This window comes from Geotrypetes seraphini, chromosome 3 (genome assembly GCF_902459505.1).
Source record: "Geotrypetes seraphini chromosome 3, aGeoSer1.1, whole genome shotgun sequence".
Lineage (NCBI taxonomy): Eukaryota > Metazoa > Chordata > Amphibia > Gymnophiona > Dermophiidae > Geotrypetes > Geotrypetes seraphini.
This window is the reverse complement of record NC_047086.1, coordinates 348,269,524-348,289,043: the sequence shown is the minus strand read 5'-3', so window position 1 is coordinate 348,289,043 and position 19,520 is coordinate 348,269,524. Positions and strand designations below refer to the sequence as shown.

Here is a 19,520-nt window from a genome sequence, read left to right as displayed (position 1 = left end):
CACCCACTCTCAAATTTCCCAGGAAGTGACATCAGAGGAAGAGCTGAGGCCGGTGTGGACAGCAGGTTGGAAATGCTGCTCGCACCAACAAAGTTAAAGAGTTCTTGATTTGCAGTTTTATTTGAAACCTTATCCACCTGGGACCCCTGATGAAGGCGTGTTTACCAAAACATGGACCTTGTTGGGTCCTTTGGTTTGGTACAAGGTGGTAACATTAACCGCATTCATGATTTTGGTTTAATAAATTTAGCCTGCATCTTTGTACATTTGTCTGCAGTTCTATTTGTTTTGGTTTGTGCTCTTTTTACTGCAGATCGTGTAGGATTTCTCTCCCCTTTGTTGTTTGCTTTGCAAGACAAGCAAAACATTTTATTAAATTTTAATTTGATATACAAGCAATGTCTTGCAATACAAGTACATATAGTATACACACATCACAACTTCTCTCTTTCTGATGCTGCAGGAATGTAGTGACTGTTCTATACGAGCGAGGTCTTGCAATACAAGTACATATTAAAGTTTTTGTATTAAAGTTTTTGTATTGTATTAAAGTTTTTGGATTGTGGAATGAATCGTTTGATTTTCAATTATTTCCTATGGGGAAATTCGCTTTGATATACAAGTGCTTTGGATTACAAGCATGCTTCTGGAACGAATTATGCACAAACCAAGGTTTTACTGTGTTTGTTTTTATTTGGATTTAGCTGATACCTTTTTAGTAGCTTAATATAAGTTACATTCAGGTACAGTGGATATTTCCCTGGGCCCCTAAGGCCTTACCAATACAATTTTGTACCCAATATCACAAGAAGCAACAATGGGATTTATTTGGGGTTTTCTGGTTCAGTTTGCTGCTACTATCAAGCTATATATGAAAAAAAACATAATTGCTTACTTTTTAATTCAGAGGACCTGCACCCCACCCCACTAGCTTTGTAGCATCAGATTAAAACAAGACAGAAGAGCAGTCAATAAGGGTTGAAATTAAGCTTCTACCAGCTGGATCACTGTTTGCTGGCTCAGAAAGTCAACAAGAACCTCCACAGCTTTTTACATCCCAACGAGCTACAGTTTCCTACCAAAGTTGGAACATTAGTTTACAGCTATGAAAGCAAATGCACTGCACAGCTCTACCAATTGAATAAGAGGCGGATGTGGGAGGAATAGATTAGGAGAAGTTAAAAAAAATTGTCATACCAAGAGTTTGTTAAACTAACACAGCAGTACAGATTTAAGCAAAAAGGATGGGGGAGAAATCAAGTCTCAAAGCAAATTAAATGGGAGTTCAAAGTTGTTCTAACAAACAAAATGTCTGCTTTAACAGCCACCTCCATTACCATTTACACTGATGAGACTACAGACTTGCCTGGCATCATTATTTTATTATAATACAAAAGCAAATTTTGGGCATACTAAAGTTTATAAAATTGTAAAAACAACAGAATTATAAATAGGCATAAAGGTTTGGATAAAGAAGAGGCTGGTCAGACGAGTAGCTTAATGTTTTTAAGAGCAAGGTACATGCTAGGGTTCAATACTACTTGCCCTCTTCGTGACCTTGGGCAAGTCACTTTATCACACTTTTTTGCCTCAGGTATGATAACAGATGCATTAAAGAGATTAAAAAAGTTTCTAAAATAAATAGAAAAAATGCTATAGATATAGTAGGCGGCTTTACAAATACATAAGAAAGATCAAAATCAAGCAACACGCTACGATAAAGGTAAAATTGGTTTCGATAAGTCAGTTTATTTTTTTCCTGATCAACAAACTCAGGTCACATGTTATTTACGAATGCGTTTTGTGAAGACACTCAATATTAAAGAGAAGAGAACAGTTCAAAATTAATAGCAATCTAACCACATTGCTACAGTTACAAATAATGTTAATAATACCCAATGAGAAATACTTATCACATCTTAATCAGGTTAAAAAATAAAACCTAAACTAAGCTAAAGTGTATTTTTGCGTGTTTTGTAGTACTACAAACAGAATCCCGACAGCATTGTTCCTAATCTTCCGAAAGTACACTGATCCCTCCATATACACCGCCCTAGTTTTTCTCCTTCCCAGTCTAGTAACCATAATTGCAGAGCCAGTGAAAAAAAATGTACAAAACGCACACCCGCCACAGACACTACTCTTACCCTGCAGGACAGTTAGTACACAAACAAAAACCGATCGTGGTACTTACCAGAGCCTCGCCACGGGGCGCTGATGATAGAACGAAAAAGCATGACAAAACGGCACTAAAAAAATATAAAACTACCACACTTCCCGCGGAACTCTAGCATGAAAAAGCTCTAAACTACCCGCGAAAATGACGTTGAGAGGTCCTATTGGTCGAACCAGGCAGCAGGCTTGGCGCGCTCAACCGGCTTCCGCTAGTGAGATCACTTCCGGCCGCCGTTCTATGGCTGCAGGGTTGTCACGCATGCGCGGTAGTGCCAGCTCTCCTAGCTGCAATCATGGCTGCGAGTCGCTCGTTTCTGGCTGATGCCGGTTATGGTGAGCAAGAACTTGACGCCAACTCTGCACTAATGGAGCTCGATAAAGGTGAGCAGCTGGGGGACCCATGTTTACAGTGTGTGATGGGCTTTGGTTTCCAGTTGCCCACTGCCTCCCTTTTGAAGCATACCTGTCCAGAAAGGTGGCATATCGAATCCCATCCCCTTCCGAAATTGATGTCAAACGGGAGCAACAGGGGCAACAAACGGCGTGATGGGAAAGAACGAAGAAGGGTTTGCCTGTAACTCTAGAAAGAGGCCCCTCCATCGCCTGGATTATGGGTGATAGTGTGGCTGCAGTGTAAAACACGACCTCGGTACAGGGAAATTAGTTAACTAATCTGTCTTCAAGTCCAGGCTGAGGATATTGATTTGCCATGTTATGTGCAGTCTTATGTCCTGCCCAATTCTCGCTAAACGGAGTTCTAGGAGGTTTATAAACAGCTTATAGCTATACTAGTCTTTAAGCCCGTTACATTAACGGGTGCTAGAATAGATGTGTCTGTCTGTCTTTCTTTATCTCTCTCTCCTTGGCCGCTGTCTGTATCTTTCTGTCTCCCCCCTCCTCCCCCCCCCGAGCAAAGCTGTCTGCCCCCAGCACCCCCCCAAATATCTCTCCATGGCCCTCTTCTGTCTTCCCCTCCAGAGCAAAGCTGTCTGTCCCCAGCACACCTCCCCCCCAAAGCAGCCCCCTTTCCCTATCTCTCCATGGCCCCTTCTGTCTTCCCCCCCAGCACACCCCCCCCAAAGCAGCTCCCTTTCCCTCTCCCTCCATGGCCCCTTCTGTCTTCCCCCCCAGAGCAAAGCTGTTTGCCCCAAGCACACTCCTCCCCCCAAAGCAACCCCCTTTCCCTCTCCCACTGACTCTCTGGCCCCCTTTCTCTGTCTGTCTTTCTGTACCTCTCCCTGCCCCTGTGTCTTTCTTTCTTTCTGTCTCCCTCCCTCCCGCTGTCTGTCATTTTTCCCCATTTCCCTGTGCAGCAGCATTTCCATCCCACTTCCCTATGCAGCAGCAACAGCATTTCCCTCCTATCCCCCCCCCTTTCCTGTGCAGAAGCAGTAGCAGCATTTTCCCCCACCCCCCTTTCCCTTCTCTTGCCTTCTCTGCCCTGCTCCGTTTGGCCCCTCCCCCTTCTTTTACTGCCCGATCTGGCCTGCTCCTGACCCTCCCACTGCCGACAAACCTCAGGGCTCCAGCCGTGTAGGCAGCACTTTAAACACGCTGCTTCGCAGCCTTCTACTGCTGATTTTATCTGCCGCGTCTGTTTCCGATGATGTCATCAGAGACGCGGCAGAGGAACTCGGCAGAGAAGGGCGCGAAGCAGCGTGCTTATAGTGCTGCCTACGCCGCTGGAGCCGGGAGGTTTGTGGAGGGTCAACGGCCGGAGCGGGGCTGCTGTCCACCACTCGTTTGCTGCCACTGGTGCTGCCTACTCCGCTGGAGCGAGGTTTGTAGAGAGAACAGTCGCGCGCATGCGCCTCGAGCCCCTGCAAGCGCCGTGAGGTGTCAATTAGAATGTTGCCACAGAAGCACACCTCACGGCGCCAGGACTCACAAATTTTTGAGAGCGCATGCGCGCTCTAGCGTTTTATTATTATTGATGAGGGTTACTTTCAACTCCTAACCACCACCCCCACCCGCTGTTAGGCATTCATACCTAATGAACTCCCCAGCCCCCTACTTGTTATGTTTGTCTGCTAAGTAGACTGTAAGGTCTTCAGAACATGAACTGTGTCTTGAGTGTTTTAATGTACAGTGCTGTGTATGTCTGCAGCACTGTAGAAATGATTAGTAGTGGTATCTGTTCAAATTAGATTGTAAGCTCGTCTGAACAGGGACCATCTATTGAATATTAAATGTACAGAGCTGTGTACGCCTTTCAGTGCTATAAAAATAAGTAGTAGTAGTTACAGGGAGTAGACATTCATTACAAAGCCCGAGTCACATTAAGCCCCTAATAGAGACTTCTTGAAAAGCCAGGTTTTCAGATCTTTGTGAAACTGGATATACTGTGATTGCATGTATTTCAGTGGGAAATGAGTTCTACACTTTTGCAGTATGATAGTTAAATGATTTGCAATGAGTCGGCTTGTATTTTATATCTTTCAGAGTTGTGAATGACAGGATCAAGTGGTCAGTTTCACTGATTCAGTAAATCTGGGGACGCTATTAGGAGTGTCTCCATATAGTGTTTTGAATGCAAGCAGCATAACTTGAATTCCACTGTGACAAGGGTATAGCAATAGAGCCTTCTTCCTCTGAATCTCCCTCAGAGTCTTCCTCAGAAAGGTCTTCCAGATTCTTGCCAGCCTATGACACAGAGGCAGATACATCCTAGGAGCCCCAGCCCCCTTGCACGTTCCTGATGTACTGCCAGACGTCCCCTGAGGATTTTGGCCATCCAGAAAAGCTCTCCACATTGGATTGACAAATTCTGGAGAAAAATCCAGTATTAGATGGCGCGAAATCTCCTTTAGATGACTCCAGCAGATTTTAATCAGTAAAAGTTCAGCAAACAATCTTCTACTGAACCAGGTGTTAATTTCAGCATCAGAAGCTATCAGATCCCTCTGTGCACTGCAGCTCTGTTTTCTGAGCACTGGTAAGGAATACCAAAAGATCTCATTAACATCCATTTGACTACATTCAACTAGAGAATGACACGGAGACAAATTTTTCCCCGTCCCTGCAGGAACTCAATTTCCCCATCCTGTCCCTGCTAATTTTGTTGCTGTCCCTGTCCCATTCCTGTAAGTTCTGCCTTAACCGCACAAGCCTCAAACACTTATGATTTTAGTTTGTAACAATTTTATTAGGAAGTACAAAACAAAGAGATACAGAGAGCAGCTCATAGCATTGTACAAGCATACTTCACCATTATACAAACAGTAAACAGTCAAAGCCCTCCCCCCTTTCCCCTCCATTTAACCACAACAAAAAAAGGGAAGAAGGTAACAGAAAACAAACTAAGTATCCCAATGAATTGGACAAAAAGAGCTTTTATCCTATAAAAGCCAAAGAGGAACCCCAGGGCCAGATATCCCATCAGTGTAAAAAAATGACATCAACTGGCAGGGGGCCGGTACCCATAGACCCCCCACCACCAAAGCCAATCCACCCCATCCCCAGAAAGGAAAAAACATACATCCCAAGAGAAGCAAATATTAACTACACTATGAGATTCTAACCCGGAAAGGATAAATTAGCAGCAAGAAAACCAAAATAAGACAGCTGCAACTGATTCAATATATGATTTCTAATATGTGGGCTCAACGAATGTATATAGGCACCCCAAATGGCATAAAAATGTTTCTTTCCTTTAAAGGTAAGGTGTAAATCTTGAGTTCCAACAACAGAAGAGCATGAAGTTTGTTGCGCCACTGTCAGAAAGAGGGAGCCCCATTCTGTGTCCAATACTGAAGAATAGTCTTGGTCCTTACCACAGAAGCTTCATTGACTTGTCGACCAGCACTCCCAAGTCTCTTTCCTGGGGGGTCTCCGAGTACCGCACCAGACATCCTGTGTTCATGTATAAGATATATTTCTTAATAAGCATGGGCATCTTGTAAGCTGCCAGTTGGTGCCCTAAGGTGGCTTTTTAAATAACATATAGCCACAAATGACACAGATAACGTGAAAACTCAATGTATAAAATAATAAACACTTTCAGTAGGGTTTTTCATAGGTGGGCCCAGAGAGGATTGAGGGTTTTTCGAGATTTGTTGGGGACTTCCGGGATCTTACCCTTTGCCATGCTCCAGCAGAAATTTAACTTACCAGACCGGGACTATTTGGCCTATTTCCAGATCAGGCATTTTATGCAGGCTCAGGGTTGGGGAACGCCTTTGAGCATTGAGCAGGAATCTTTTGAGAATCTCTGGTTGTTGCTTCGACAGGTGCCCCGACCCCTATCAGTGTTGTACCAATACTGGAGAGGTCATTCACCTGTTCAATTCTCCTTTCAGAAGCACTGGGAGCGAGATCTTGAGTTTTCCTTTACTACTGCGCACTGGGAAGTTATCTGCAGGGAGGTATCCTGGGCTTCTACTTGTGCTTTGGTTCAAGAAAATGCTTACAAAGTGCTCACTAGATGGTATTATACTCCTGAGCGGTTACACAAAATGTTTCCTGGGGTATCTGCTACCTGTTGGCGATGTGGGACAAACGAGGGTTCTTTTCTACACATTTGGTGGGCTTGTGTGGTTCTTGGTCCATTTTGGAAGGCTGTGGCAAGTACTTTGACCACCCTGCTTGGAGATCCGGTAGATGTGTCTCCTCAGTCGTGCCTTCTGGGGCTCTATAATGAAAGAGAACATCCTTGGCAGACTAAATTACTACGTTGGGGTCTAGCTGCTGCCAAATGTCTCATAGCTAATCACTGGAAAAATACTGCGGCTCCCTCATTATCTGACTGGACAACTAGATTTTTGTCCATTGGGAGGATGGAGATGGCGGTGGCTACTCGTCGTCATAAGTTCCTGACCCGATCTGTAACTTGAATCAAAATAAGAGACCTATTGGATTCTTTGTAGGGTATCCTTGGCTACTTCTGCCTGGTTTGCTCATTGGTGTGAGGGGTTCTGAGGGGTGGGTTTTACTGGGGGTAAGGAGCTGGGGATGTGTGCGATGAGGGGGGGGGAAGGGGTGGGAGGGGGGTTTGGGGCGCAATTTGTACGGTGTAAGTGCATTTTTCTGTTATGAGCCTTATTAGCAGTTGTTGGCTATGCTACTGATGTGACTGAAGAATGCTGTTCAATGTTGTATAATTTGAAAAATTGAAATAAAAATTTAAATATTAAAAAAAAATAAACACTTTCAGTGATGGTTAATGCTGTAATGTCCTCTGTTCTAGTACAAGAACAGCATGGGCTATGAATAACTCAAAATGAAGGAAAAAGCATCAGAAAAAGGCCCTCCTACCTCCACCGAAGTGGTTAGTTAAAGATGGTTGAGCAGTAACCTCATTGGCAAAAAACCTTCAATATAATTATAGCCTTATGCTGTGCTTTGCTTTATGAAAAACAAAAGATAGAAGAAAATTTTCAACTTATCTTCAGCTGATCGGTACACCAACGGTGGCCAGCGTTTCACAAAAATTGCTGCCTCAGGGTGTATCCCGACCGATCAGTCATCTTTCAAACAGGGCGTCAATAGTCATCTCATGCATATACACTCAAATATAAACCCAGATTTTTGGGGCCAAAAATGGGGGTCTCTGTTTATATTTGAGCCACCTTCCAATGATGGTGCTTTTTTCCTCTCCTCCCCACCTGAAGACCAATGCTGTTATCTTCCAACTTCCCCTCCCCCCCCCCCCCCCGATTACCGGCACTGCTATCCTCCAAGGGTGACCCGGTCGACATTGTATATCTGGATTTTCAGAAGGGATTCGACAAAGTTCCACATGAATGACTACATCGGAAAATTGCATACCATGGAATCGAGGGTGAAATACTCACGTGGATTAAAAACTGGCTGGAGCATAGGAAACGGAGAGTGGAGGTAAATGGACAATTCTCAGACTGGAAGAGCATCGCCAGCGGGGTGCCACAGGGCTTGGTGCTTGGACCCGTCCTCTTCAACATCTTTATAAATGAGCTGGACATTGGTACGACGAGTGAGGTGATTAAATTTGTGGACGATACGAAGTTATTCAGAGTAGTGAAGCTACAGGGGGATTGCGAAGATCTGCAACATGACATAATCAAGCTCGAGAAATGGGCATCGACATGGCAAATGAGGTTCAATGTGGATAAGTGCAAAGTGATGCATGTTGGTAACAAAAATCTCATGCATGAATACAGGATGTCCGGGGTGGTACTTGGAGAGATCTCCCAGGAAAGAGACTTGGGAGTTCTGATTGACAAGTCCATGAAGCCATCTGCATAATGTGCTGCGGCATCTAAAAGGGCGAACAGAATGCTAGGAATGATCAAGAAGGGAACACGAACAGATCGGAGAAGGTTATCATGCCGCTGTACCAGGCCATGGTGCGCCCTCACCTGGAGTACTTCATCCAGCACTGGTTGCCGTACATGAAGAAGGACACGGTACTACTCGAAAGGGTCCAGAGAAGAGTGACTAAAATGGTTAAGGGGATGGAGGAGTTGCCGTACAGTGAGATATTGGAGAAGCTGGGCCTCTTCTCTCTTGAAAAGAGGAGACTGTGAGGGGACATGATCGAAACATTCAAAATACTGAAGGGAATAGACTTAGCAGATAAAGACAGATTGATCACCCTCTCCAAGGTAAGGAGAACGAGAGGGCACCCTCTAAAGTTGAAAGGGGATAGATTCCTTACAAACGTAAGGAAATTCTTCTTCACCCAGAGAGTGGTAGAAAATTGGAATGGTCTTCCGGATTCTGTTATAGGGGAAAACACCCTCCAGGGTTTCAAGACAAAGTTGGACAAGTTCATGCTAAACTGGTGAGACTGGACTCATTTGGAGCACTGGTCTTGACCTAGGGGCCGCCGCATGAGGGACTGCTATCCTTCACCCTCCCCTGATGACCAGCACTGCTATCCCTCATACACACACACCCCCGCCAATGACTGACATTGCAATCTTTCCTACCCCCTATGACCGGCATGTCTATCCTCCCCCTGCCCCAGATCGACATCGCACTTACAGTCCCGATGCTCTGGGCTGTGCTGAAGGACCTTGAGTGTTTGAGCATGCTCAAGGCCTGCTGGCTCTGGGATTCTTGAAGGGAGTCCAGTAAGCCTTGAGCACATGCAGACACTCAAGACCCTTCACCAGCACAAAGCATCAGTGATGGTTTCCAGAGCATCGGACCTGTAATTGCGATGTCAGTCTGGGGCAGGGGTGAGTGAGTAGTAGAGGATAGGAATGCCTAAGACACTGATCTTTGATTCTCCAGTGCTGCCGGTGGCCTTCTTTGTACTTTTCTTTTGCTGTGGTCCACCCCCCTCTGAAGCAACTTCGTGTTTCTGCTTGGGTGGACTGCAGCAAAGGAACAGTGCAGAGGAGGCTAGCAGGCAGTGCAAGAGAATCGCTCACACGCCAGCGACCTCTTTGTAGCTTTTGTGGTGAGGGTGTTTCAGACCCGGGTGGAAGAACATTTGTGGAACTAGGGAGGAGGGAATGAGGAAGAAGGGAGAGAGAGTGAATGGTAGGGGCAGAGAGAAGAGGGGAGGGGCACATAGATGGAGGGAGAAGAGAGAGTGAAGAGATGGTGTACATGGACGGAGGGAAGGGGAAGAGATGGTGAGATGGAGGCAGAAGAATGGAAGGAATATGAAAATCAATGTAAAAGAAGGATGTAGTGCAAAAAGTGAAGGAGAGGAAAGAAACAGCAAATGCCTAAGGAGGACTTGGAAACAGCATTAAGAGCACAGATGGAACAAGATGATTAGAAAAATAAAATCACCAGACAACAAAGGTAGTTTTTATTTTCAGTTTAGTGATTGAAATATGTCAATTTTGAAAATTTACATTTTTTGTTTTTATATTTTGGTCTGTTCAGGAAAAAATGCATTTTTTTTTTCTATTTCTTTTTTGGTTTACTGTGTGCAGAGTCTGGCATATTAGGGTTTTGTTTATGGGTTTGTATTTGAAAAGGGGTTTTTTTTTTTTCTGTTTTCTGCATGTGTGACTGGGGCAAGTGTTCTGTTGGTGATAGAAGTCCAGAAACTTTGGTTGGTGTCGAGATCTCAAATAGGAAAGTATTTGTTGGCTATCCTTCAGCTTTTTTGTACTTGAAACAGCCCCAACTGAAAAATTAGTGATTACTTATCGCATGATTCTTGACAAATGGCGACCACGTACCAAGATTTCTAACCTTAGTTTATATTTGAGTCAACCTTTTTTCTTTCGGTTTATATTCGGATTGGTTTATATTTGAGTATATACGACACCTTCTTTCTAATCTCTCAACTACCTGACACTGTTAAATTTGTTCCCTTTTTTCTATTTACAGGACTTCGATCTGGCAAACTTGGGGAGCAATGTGAAGCTGTTGTACGATTCCCTAGACTCTTCAAGAAGTACCCCTTCCCCATACTTATCAACTCAGCATTCCTCAAGCTGGCAGATGTCTTCAGAGTTGGGTAAGTTCAGTTTTCATAAAATGTTGAAAATAGGCTTGTGATACCCTTTCAAATCAAGAGACATAAGAGAAATGCATAGCCACCTTGGTGCACTGTATTTTTTTCTCTATGAGGACAAGCAGGACTGTGCTTATCACATATGGATGATGTCATTCAATGAAGCCTGGCATGGACTTTCTAGTGTTTTCTGATGATTTTGGCAGTGCCATCAACCATGCATGGGTACCATCCCAGCCAACATGAGCATTCAAAACTAGCAGTCTGTTGTCTTCTGTGGAGCTGATTAGTTGTGTTCTGTCCAGCTCTCTTCAGCATAAGAAACTTTGTTTTCGAGTGCCTTCCCTCAATACTGGATGTCTCATTCAGGTTGTATGCAGACGACAACATACAATCGTTTTTCCCAATTGAAGAATCGTTGGCAAAAGGGGAAAACTGCTCCTTGAAGTAAAAAGATGGATGGATAAATAACAAGCTTATGTTTAATGTCTCTAAGACAAAAGTGATGTTTTTTTCGAGAGCCGTGAATATAAATATCTCTGACTCTATACAGATTTTAGGGACAACTATTGACCTCTCCAATGAGGTTAAATACCTGGGAGTCATTTTAGATGACCCCATATGGACCAAAGGTACACCCTCTACAACACTAAGAGGCCTTTCACACACACTCGTACAGCAAAGGTGTTAAACCAGCAGGAGACCAAAAACCCAACAAAAAATAGAAAAGAAAAAAAAGAAGTGGAGAAAAAGCCTCAGTTCTGCTTCATTTGGCAAAAAACCCTTTATCCCTAGTTTAAGAGTGTAGTCATTTTAGATGCCCATTTGTCCTTTCAACCTCACATTCTTGCCATGGTTAAGAAGATTTATTTTAAATTACGATTGCTGAGCAATCTTAAATCTTATTTGTCTGGTGCCAATTTTAAGTGCGCTCTACAATCTGTAGTTTTGTCCAGTTTGGACTATTGCAATTTGGTGCTGCTTGGTGTTCCCAAGAGTGCAATTCATGTGCTACAAGTTACATAAAACTCAATTGTCGCATTCTGTTTGGTATTGGGAAATTTGACCATGTATCTGAATTTTATGTGAATCTTTACTGGTTGAAGATTGATTTTAGAATACCATATAAACTGCTGTTGCTAACTTACCTTTGCCTTCATTGAATGGCTTTGAGATAATTCGAACAACTGAGTATGTACCATCACATAGTTTACGCTGTACTCAAGCTGGAGGGTTATATGTTCCTACTATATAGCAGGCAAGGTTGAAAGTCGCAAGAATGGGAGCTTTATCTTGTGCTGGTCCAGAAGTGTGGAATGCTATTCTGTTATATATTAGAAAGCAAAAAGATATGACTGTTTTTAAGAGGCTTTTGAAAAGACATCTTTTTTGTGAAATGAGATATGGGTGCTGTGCATTTTCACTGGGTAAATTGTATGATATGTTGATGAAATATATACCAGCAAGACAGGCAGTGGGCCCTCTCGACGACCAGAGAAGGAAAGGGTCAATTAAAGAGGACAAACAGGTTGCCGACATGTTAAATTCATTCTTTGCCTCAGTCTTCACAAAGGAGGACATTTCAACTGTGCCAACCACAGGGAAGATATTCACCGGGGGCATAGAGGAAAGCCTCACAACAGTAAATGTGACGTTGGACATGTTATACTGTCAGATTGACAAACTAAAAAGCGACAAATCCCCTGGACCGGACGGAATTCACCCAAGAGTATTAAAGGAACTTAAGGTGGAAATTGGCGAATTATTACAATCTGTAGCTAACATGTCTATTAGAACTGGGCAAATACCAGAAGACTGGAGGATAGCAAATGTTATCCCAATTTTCAAAAAAGGATCTAGAGGTGATCCAGAAAACTACCGACCTGTGAGCCTAACATCGGTTCCAGGGAAGATAATTGAAACACTGATAAAAGACAACATTGTACAACACTTGGAGGATCACAATCTAATAAGGGTTAGTCAACACGGCTTCAGGAAAGGGAAGTCATGTTTGTGACAAATTTACTACAATTCTTTGAGAAAGTGAACAAACAAATGGACAGTGGAGAGCCAGTGGATATAATTTACTTGGACTTCCAGAAAGCGTTTGACAAGGTCCCACATGCAAGGCTTATGAAGAAACTACTAAGCCATGGAATAAGAGGAGAAGTGCACAGATGGATCGGCAAATGGCTAGAAAATAGAAGGCAGAGGGTTAGCATAAATGGGAAATTCTCGGACTGGGAGAAAGTGACTAGCAGCGTGCCCCAGGGCTCGGTTCTTGGGCCTATCTTGTTCAATATTTTTATAAACGACCTAGAAGAGGAAACAACATGCAATATAATAAAGTTTGCTGATGATACAAAACTATGTCGGGCGGTTGGCTCTCAAATGGATTGCGAGGACCTCCAGAAAGATCTGAACCAGCTGGAAACGTGGGCAACAAAGTGGCAGATGAACTTCAACATAAACAAATGCAAGGTGATGCATCTAGGAAAAAAAAACAAAAAACACGAGTACAAGATGTTGGGGGTGACATTAGCAAAATGCGAACAAGAAAGGGATTTGGGGGTACTGATTGACAGTACCCTAAAGCCATCGGTACAATGTGCGGCGGCGGCGAAGAAAGCAAACAGGATGTTAGGCATAATTAAGAAGGGGATCACGAGTAGATCGAAAGATGTCATAATGCCACTTTATAGAACAATGGTCAGACTGCACTTAGAATATTGTGTCCAACACTGGTCTCCATACCTCAAGAGGGATATAACTCTGTTGGAGAAAGTGCAGAGGCGAGCCATGAAACTTGTCAAAGGAATGGAGCATTTGAGCTATAAAGAACAACTCAGGAAACTGGGTTTGTTCACCCTTGAGAAGAGAAGACTGAGAGGCGATTTGATAGAGACTTTTAAAATATTAAAAAGATTTGATAAAATAGACCAAGAAAAAGCATTGCTAACATTTTCAGATGTGACACGGACAAGAGGTCATAGCCTGAAACTGAGTGGCAGCAGGTTCAGGACAAATGCCAGGAAGTTCTGTTTCACACAGCGCGTGGTGGGTGCTTGGAATGCACTCCCAGAGGAGGTTGTGGCAGAGACTACTGTACTGGGATTCAAGCGCAAGTTGGATGCACACCTTCATGCATATCATATTGAGGGATACGGTAAAGTCGGGTCTCCAAAAAGAAGTACCTAAATGGGCCGCCGCGTGTGCGGAGCACCGGACTAGATGGACCTCGGTCTGATCCGGTGAAGGCATTTCTTATGTTCTTATACATGCATGTCTTATGACTGTAATGCTTATTGTGAATGTGCTATTGTAACCCACCTTGTTAAAGGGGGGATATAACTAAATAAACCATAAACCCCTTTTTTTCAAATTTTTTGCTTCCCAAATTCCCTTTTACTTTCTATAGCATTTTTGTTCTATTTTTTTTTTTATTATCCATGTCCTGAGCACCTGGTTGGGATTTTTTTTTGTTTAAAAAAAAGTCATTTGATTTTGCTTCGAATACTTTTACCCCAAAGTCCCTTAAAACTCATAGTAGTTTTTAGGTAAGGCAAGGTCATTTCTTCAATTGACCTTCACAATTGGAACTTGTCGTGCCTAAGACCTGACTACAAGATCTCCAATTGTCATCTCTGTTCTAGAATTTATACAATTTTTATACTTTTTATTGTGAATACAGTTCCATTCAAAATGTTTTATGATCTAAAAAGAACAATAGCAATAGAAACAAGAGTAAAATAGAAAAGAAATAAAACACAGCGTTACTAAATTTCAATATTGTCATAGAATGCAGAAAAGGACACAGTTGAAAGGCCCAGCAACAGAGACTTTTTGGCAGCTCTGAGTCCACAGAACAGAAGAGGCGGATTCTACCGAGTGGTAGAATGCAGTATAAAACCAGGAGGCTGGGCCAATACTAAGAAAAGGAGAAAGTTAGAATTACACAGCAGAGGCAGACAGCGTCTCATTTTTTGTAAAAAGGAGATGCTATCATCCTATATAATAAAACGCTAGCCGCACATGCGCACTCAGACCTGCCTGATCTGTGATCCCTGATCTGTGATCCGTAGGTCCATGGTCAGAGTGCGTATGCGGCGGCCAGACAAATCGGGAAAGCAAAGCACAGCACAGCCGGCCACTCCCCCCTCCCACCCTCACTCACCGCCAAAACCACCACCGCCAAAGCCTCCTCCTTCTCGCCGGCTCACCCGCGTTTAAATTGAGAAAAGAGCTGCACCGCGCTAACGCTGGCTTTGCCGTCTTCTGTCCACTGCAGCCCGCCCTTTCTGACTACTTCCTGTTTCCGCTAGGGTTGGCCGCAGTGGATAGAAGACGCCGAAGCCAGCAGTAGTGCGGTGCAGCGCTTTTCTCACAATTTAAACGCGGCGGCTGAGAAGGGGGCGGCGGGAAATGCTGCTTCTGCACAGAGAAGTGTGTGTGTAGGGGGGGGAAATGCTGCTTCTGCACAGGGAAGGGTGGGAAATGCTGCTGCTGCACAGGAAAGTGTATGTGGGGGGGGGGAAATGCTGCTTCTGCACAGGGAAGGTCGGGAAATGCTGCTGCTGCACAGGGTAGTGTGTTGGGGGGGGAAATGCTGCTGCTGCTGCACAGGGAAGGACAGGAAATGCTGCTGCTGCACAGGGAAGGGTGGGAGGGAAATGCTGCTGCTGCACAGGGAAGTGGAGGGGACGGAGAGGGAAAGAGGGCCTGGGAGCAATCTTGGTTTGCTTTGGGGAGGGGAGACAGAAGGGGGCCATGGAGAGTCAGGCAGATAGGCAGCGCATTACAACGAAAGACAGACACACAGAAAGACAGCAGGCAGGGAGAGAGACAGAAAGAAAGACAGACAGACAGACAGGGTGCCAGAGAGAGAACCAGAAAGAAAGAAGGACAGACAGCGGGAGGGAGAAAGACAGAAAGAAAGGAAGAGAGAGACAGGGGCAGGGAGAGACACAGAAAGTAAGAAAGAAAGACAGTCAGACATATATTCTAGCACCCGTTAATGTAACGGGCTTAAACACTAGTAAGAACATAAGAGCATAAGCAATACCTCCGCTGGGTCAGACCTGAGGTCCATCGTGCCCAGCAGTCCGCTCACGCAGTGGCCCAACAGGTCCAAGACCTGTGCAGTAATCCTCTATCTATACCCCTCTATCCCCTTTTCCAGCAGCAAATTGTCCAATCCTTTCTTGAACCCCAGTACCGTACTCTGCCCTATTACGTCCTCTGGAAACGCATTCCAGGTATCCACCACACGTTGGGTAAAGAAGAACTTCCTAGCATTCGTTTTGAATCTGTCCCCTTTCAGCTTTTCTGAATGCCCTCTTGTTCTTTTATTATTCGAAAGTTTGAAGAATCTGTCTCTCTCTATGCCCTTCATGATCTTGTAAGTCTCTATCATATCCCCTCTTAAGTCTCCTCTTCTCCAGGGAAAAGAGACCCAGTTTCTCCAATCTCTCAGCATATGAAAGATTTTCTATCCCCTTTATCAGACATGTCGCTCTCCTCTGAACCCTCTCGAGTAACGCCATGTCCTTCTTAAGGTACGGCGACCAATATTGGAAGCAGTACTTCAGATGCGGATGCACCATCGCCCGAAACAAAGGTAGGATAACTTCTTTCGTTCTGGTTGTAATACCCTTCTTGATTATACCTAGCATTCTATTCGCTTTCTTAGCAGCCGCTGCGCACTATGCCGTCGGCTTCATTGTCATGTCCACCATTACCCCCACGTCCCTTTCTTGGATACTCTCATTCAATAACATCCCTCCCATCGTATAGTTGTACCCTGGGTTTCTGCTTTCCACATGTAATACTTTACATTTCTCAACGTTGAACTTCATCTGCCATCTCGTCGCCCATTCCCCTAGTTTGTTCAAGTCCCTTCGCAGTCCTCTTTAGTCCGAGCTCCACTAAATAGTTTGGTGTCGTCCGCAAATATTATTATCTCACACTTCGTCCCTGTTTATAGATCATTTATGAATATATTAAATAGCAGTGGCCCGAGCACAGAGCCCTGCGGGACACCACTCGTGACCCTCTTCCAGTCCGAGTAGTGGCCCTTTACTCCTACCCTCTGTTTCCTGCCCGCCAACCAGTTTCTGATCCATCTATGTACGTCACCTTCCACCCCATGGTTCTTCAGTTTCCGAAGTAGGCGTTCATGGGGTACTTTGTCAAAGGCTTTTTGGAAATCTAGATATATGATGTCTATGGGGTCTCCTCTGTCCATCCATTTGTTAATTCCTTCAAAGAAGTGCAATAAGTTTGTTAGGCACGATTTCCCCTTGCAAAAACCATGTTGGCTGGTTATCAGAAGCTCGTTTCTTTCAAGATGTTCATCGATGTTTTCTTTTATCAGTGCTCTCCGCCATTTTCCCTGACTCACCGGTCTGTAGTTTCCCGGGTCACCTCTTGATCCCTTTTTAAAGATGGGCGTAACGTTGGCTATCTTCCACTCCTCCAGGATCATGCCTGTTTTCAGGGATAGATTGTAAATTTGCTGCAGTAGTTCCACTATTTCCTCCATTAGTTCCTTCAGTACCCTTGGATGGATTCCATCCGGACCCGGGGATTTGTCAGTTTTTAATTTTTCTAACTGCCTGCGTACGTCTTCAAGGCTCACTTCCATGGATGTTAATTTTTCTGCTTGATCGCCATTGAAGATTTGCTCAGGTTCCGTATGTTGGTTGTGTCTTCATTTGTAAATACAGATGAAAAGAACATGTTAAGTCTTTCTGCCGCTTCTTTCTCCCCCTTCACCACTCCCTTCCTGTCTCTGTCGTCCAACGGTCCCACCTCCTCCCTAGCCGGCTGCTTCCCTTTAACATATCTAAAGAACGGTTTGAAATTCCGTGCTTCCCTGGCTAGCCTCTCTTCATACTCTCTTTTGGTTTTTCTAACCACACGGTGACATTCTTTTTGATAGTTCCTGTGCTCTTTCCAGTTCTCCTCAGTTTTGTCCTTTTTCCATTTCCTGAATGAACTTTTCTTATTACCTATCGCTTCCTTCACTATTTTAGTTATCCACGCCGGGTCTTTTGTTTGACTCTTTTTGCACCCCTTTCTGAATCTGGGGATATACAGATTTTGTGCCTCGCTCACCGTGTCCCTGAGAAAAGACTAGGCATGTTCTACCGTTTGCCATTTTCTGGAAGTGTTCCTAAGTTTCTTCCTTACCATTTCCCTCATTCCTTCGTAGTTTTCTTTCCTGAAGTTAAAAGTTGTCGCTATGGTTCTCTTTCCTTTCGGTATTCCAACCTCAACCTGGAACTTGATCATATTATGATCGCTATTTCCCAACGGTCCCACTACTTCTACTTCCTTTGCAGGGCCTCTTAACCCATTTAGGATTAGATCCAGAGTGGCATTTCCTCTCGTCGGTTCTCTAACAAGCTGCTCCATGAAGCAATCTTGTGTAGCCTCCAGAAATTCTGTCTCCCTAGCGCATCTTGAGCTTCCAAGACTCCAGTCTATCCCGGGATAGTTGAAATCTCCCATAATAACTGTTACCGCTTTTGCATTCTCGCTTCATCTCGGCTTCCATTTTTTCATCGATATCTCCGGTTTGCCTGGGTGGACGATAGTATAGGTCCAGCTTTATTTCAGGCCCTTTCCTTCCCGGTATTTTAACCCATAGCGATTCCAGCTTGTTGGTCGTCTCTGCTGTGTCCATTCTTGTCGATTGTATGCTTTCTTTTATGTATAGGGCTATTCCATCTCCTTTCTGTCCTGTCTTGGCGATAGAGCTTGTACCCCCGGCAGTGCTGTATCCCATTTGTTTTCCTCATTCCACCATGTTTCAGCGACTCCAATGATGTCTATGTCCTCTGCATTGGCCATGACTTTCTAATTCCCCCATTTTGTTTCTTAGGCTCCTTGCATTAGTACATACGCAATTTAGATCCTGGTATTTCCTTATCTTCATTTCCTTTCCCTGTGCTTCGGTCCTTGGTTTCTTCTCTTTTGCTACAATCTTTCAAACCTCCTCTTCTGGGTTAGTCGACTCCTGTAATTTGTCCCTTGTTTCTTCCCAGCCTTTTTTCCCCTTAGTATCTTCACGGGATACCTTCTTCCGAATCATCGACGCTTGGTCGACTGTTGGCTTTCCCCTTCTTCTTAGTTTAAAGCCTGTTCTATTCCTCTCCTGACGTTGTTTGCTAGAAGTCTAGTTCCCGCCATGCTCAGGTGCAGTCCATCTCTCCTGTAGAGTTCCTCACGATGTGGAACCCTTCTTCCTAAACTAAACTAAACTAAACCTTGGGTTTATATACCGCACCATCTCAGTAAATGCAGAGCTCGGCACGGTTTACAGGAATTAGGATGAAAGAGAACTCCAGTGGAGAGTTTAAGAGTTAGATGTAAAAGGGTGGGGAAGGTGGGAGAGGCCTAAGAGGGGGGAAATGTTACAGTTTTGAGAATAGCCAGGTTTTAAGGTGTTTACGGAAAAGTTGGAGGGAGCTTAAGGATCGGAGCGGGGAGGTAAGGTTATTCCAGATCTCAGTGATTCTAAAGGGGAGGGATGACCCAAGTTTGCCTGCATGAGAAATACCTTTTGTGGAAGGTATTTATTGATTGTAGTTCCTCCTGTCTTTTCACATCTGCCCTCGGTACTGGTAGGATCTCTGAGAACGCTATCTTCTGGGTCCTCATCTTCAGCTTCCTTCCCAGGATCTTGAACTGTTCTATCAGCGTGCTTCTTCTGTAGTCTCTCCTGCTGACATCATTCGTCCCGATGTGGATCATTACTGTGGTCTCCTCCGTTTCCGCTCCTTCCAGGATCTTTCCAATTTTGTCCACGATGTCCTTGGTTTTCGCTCCTGGGAGGCAGGTCACCAGTTGGTCCTCTCTCCCTCCTGCTATGTGGTTGTGCACATGCCTCAGGATCGAGTTTCCCACTAGGATCGCTGACTTTCCCTTCTTCCATTTTCGT

General features: G+C 44.3%; 2 protein-coding genes across 2 annotated transcripts in view; one reads left to right on the top strand and one right to left on the bottom strand.

Moving 5' to 3' along the window:
- DTL (denticleless E3 ubiquitin protein ligase homolog) overlaps positions 1-2,360 on the bottom strand; it is a 66,465-nt gene extending 64,105 nt beyond the window's left edge. The window contains exon 1 of the mRNA XM_033938312.1: positions 2,195-2,360. Coding sequence (XP_033794203.1) covers positions 2,195-2,237 — 43 coding nt within the window. The 5' untranslated portion in view covers positions 2,238-2,360. The remainder of the gene's footprint in view (positions 1-2,194) is intronic.
- A 39-nt stretch (positions 2,361-2,399) lies between these two features.
- Positions 2,400-19,520, top strand: part of INTS7 (integrator complex subunit 7) — a 107,095-nt gene continuing 89,974 nt past the window's right edge. Inside the window, exons 1-2 of the mRNA XM_033938311.1 lie at positions 2,400-2,556; positions 10,450-10,579. Of these exons, the coding sequence (XP_033794202.1) occupies positions 2,469-2,556; positions 10,450-10,579 (218 nt within the window). The 5' untranslated portion in view covers positions 2,400-2,468. The remainder of the gene's footprint in view (positions 2,557-10,449; positions 10,580-19,520) is intronic.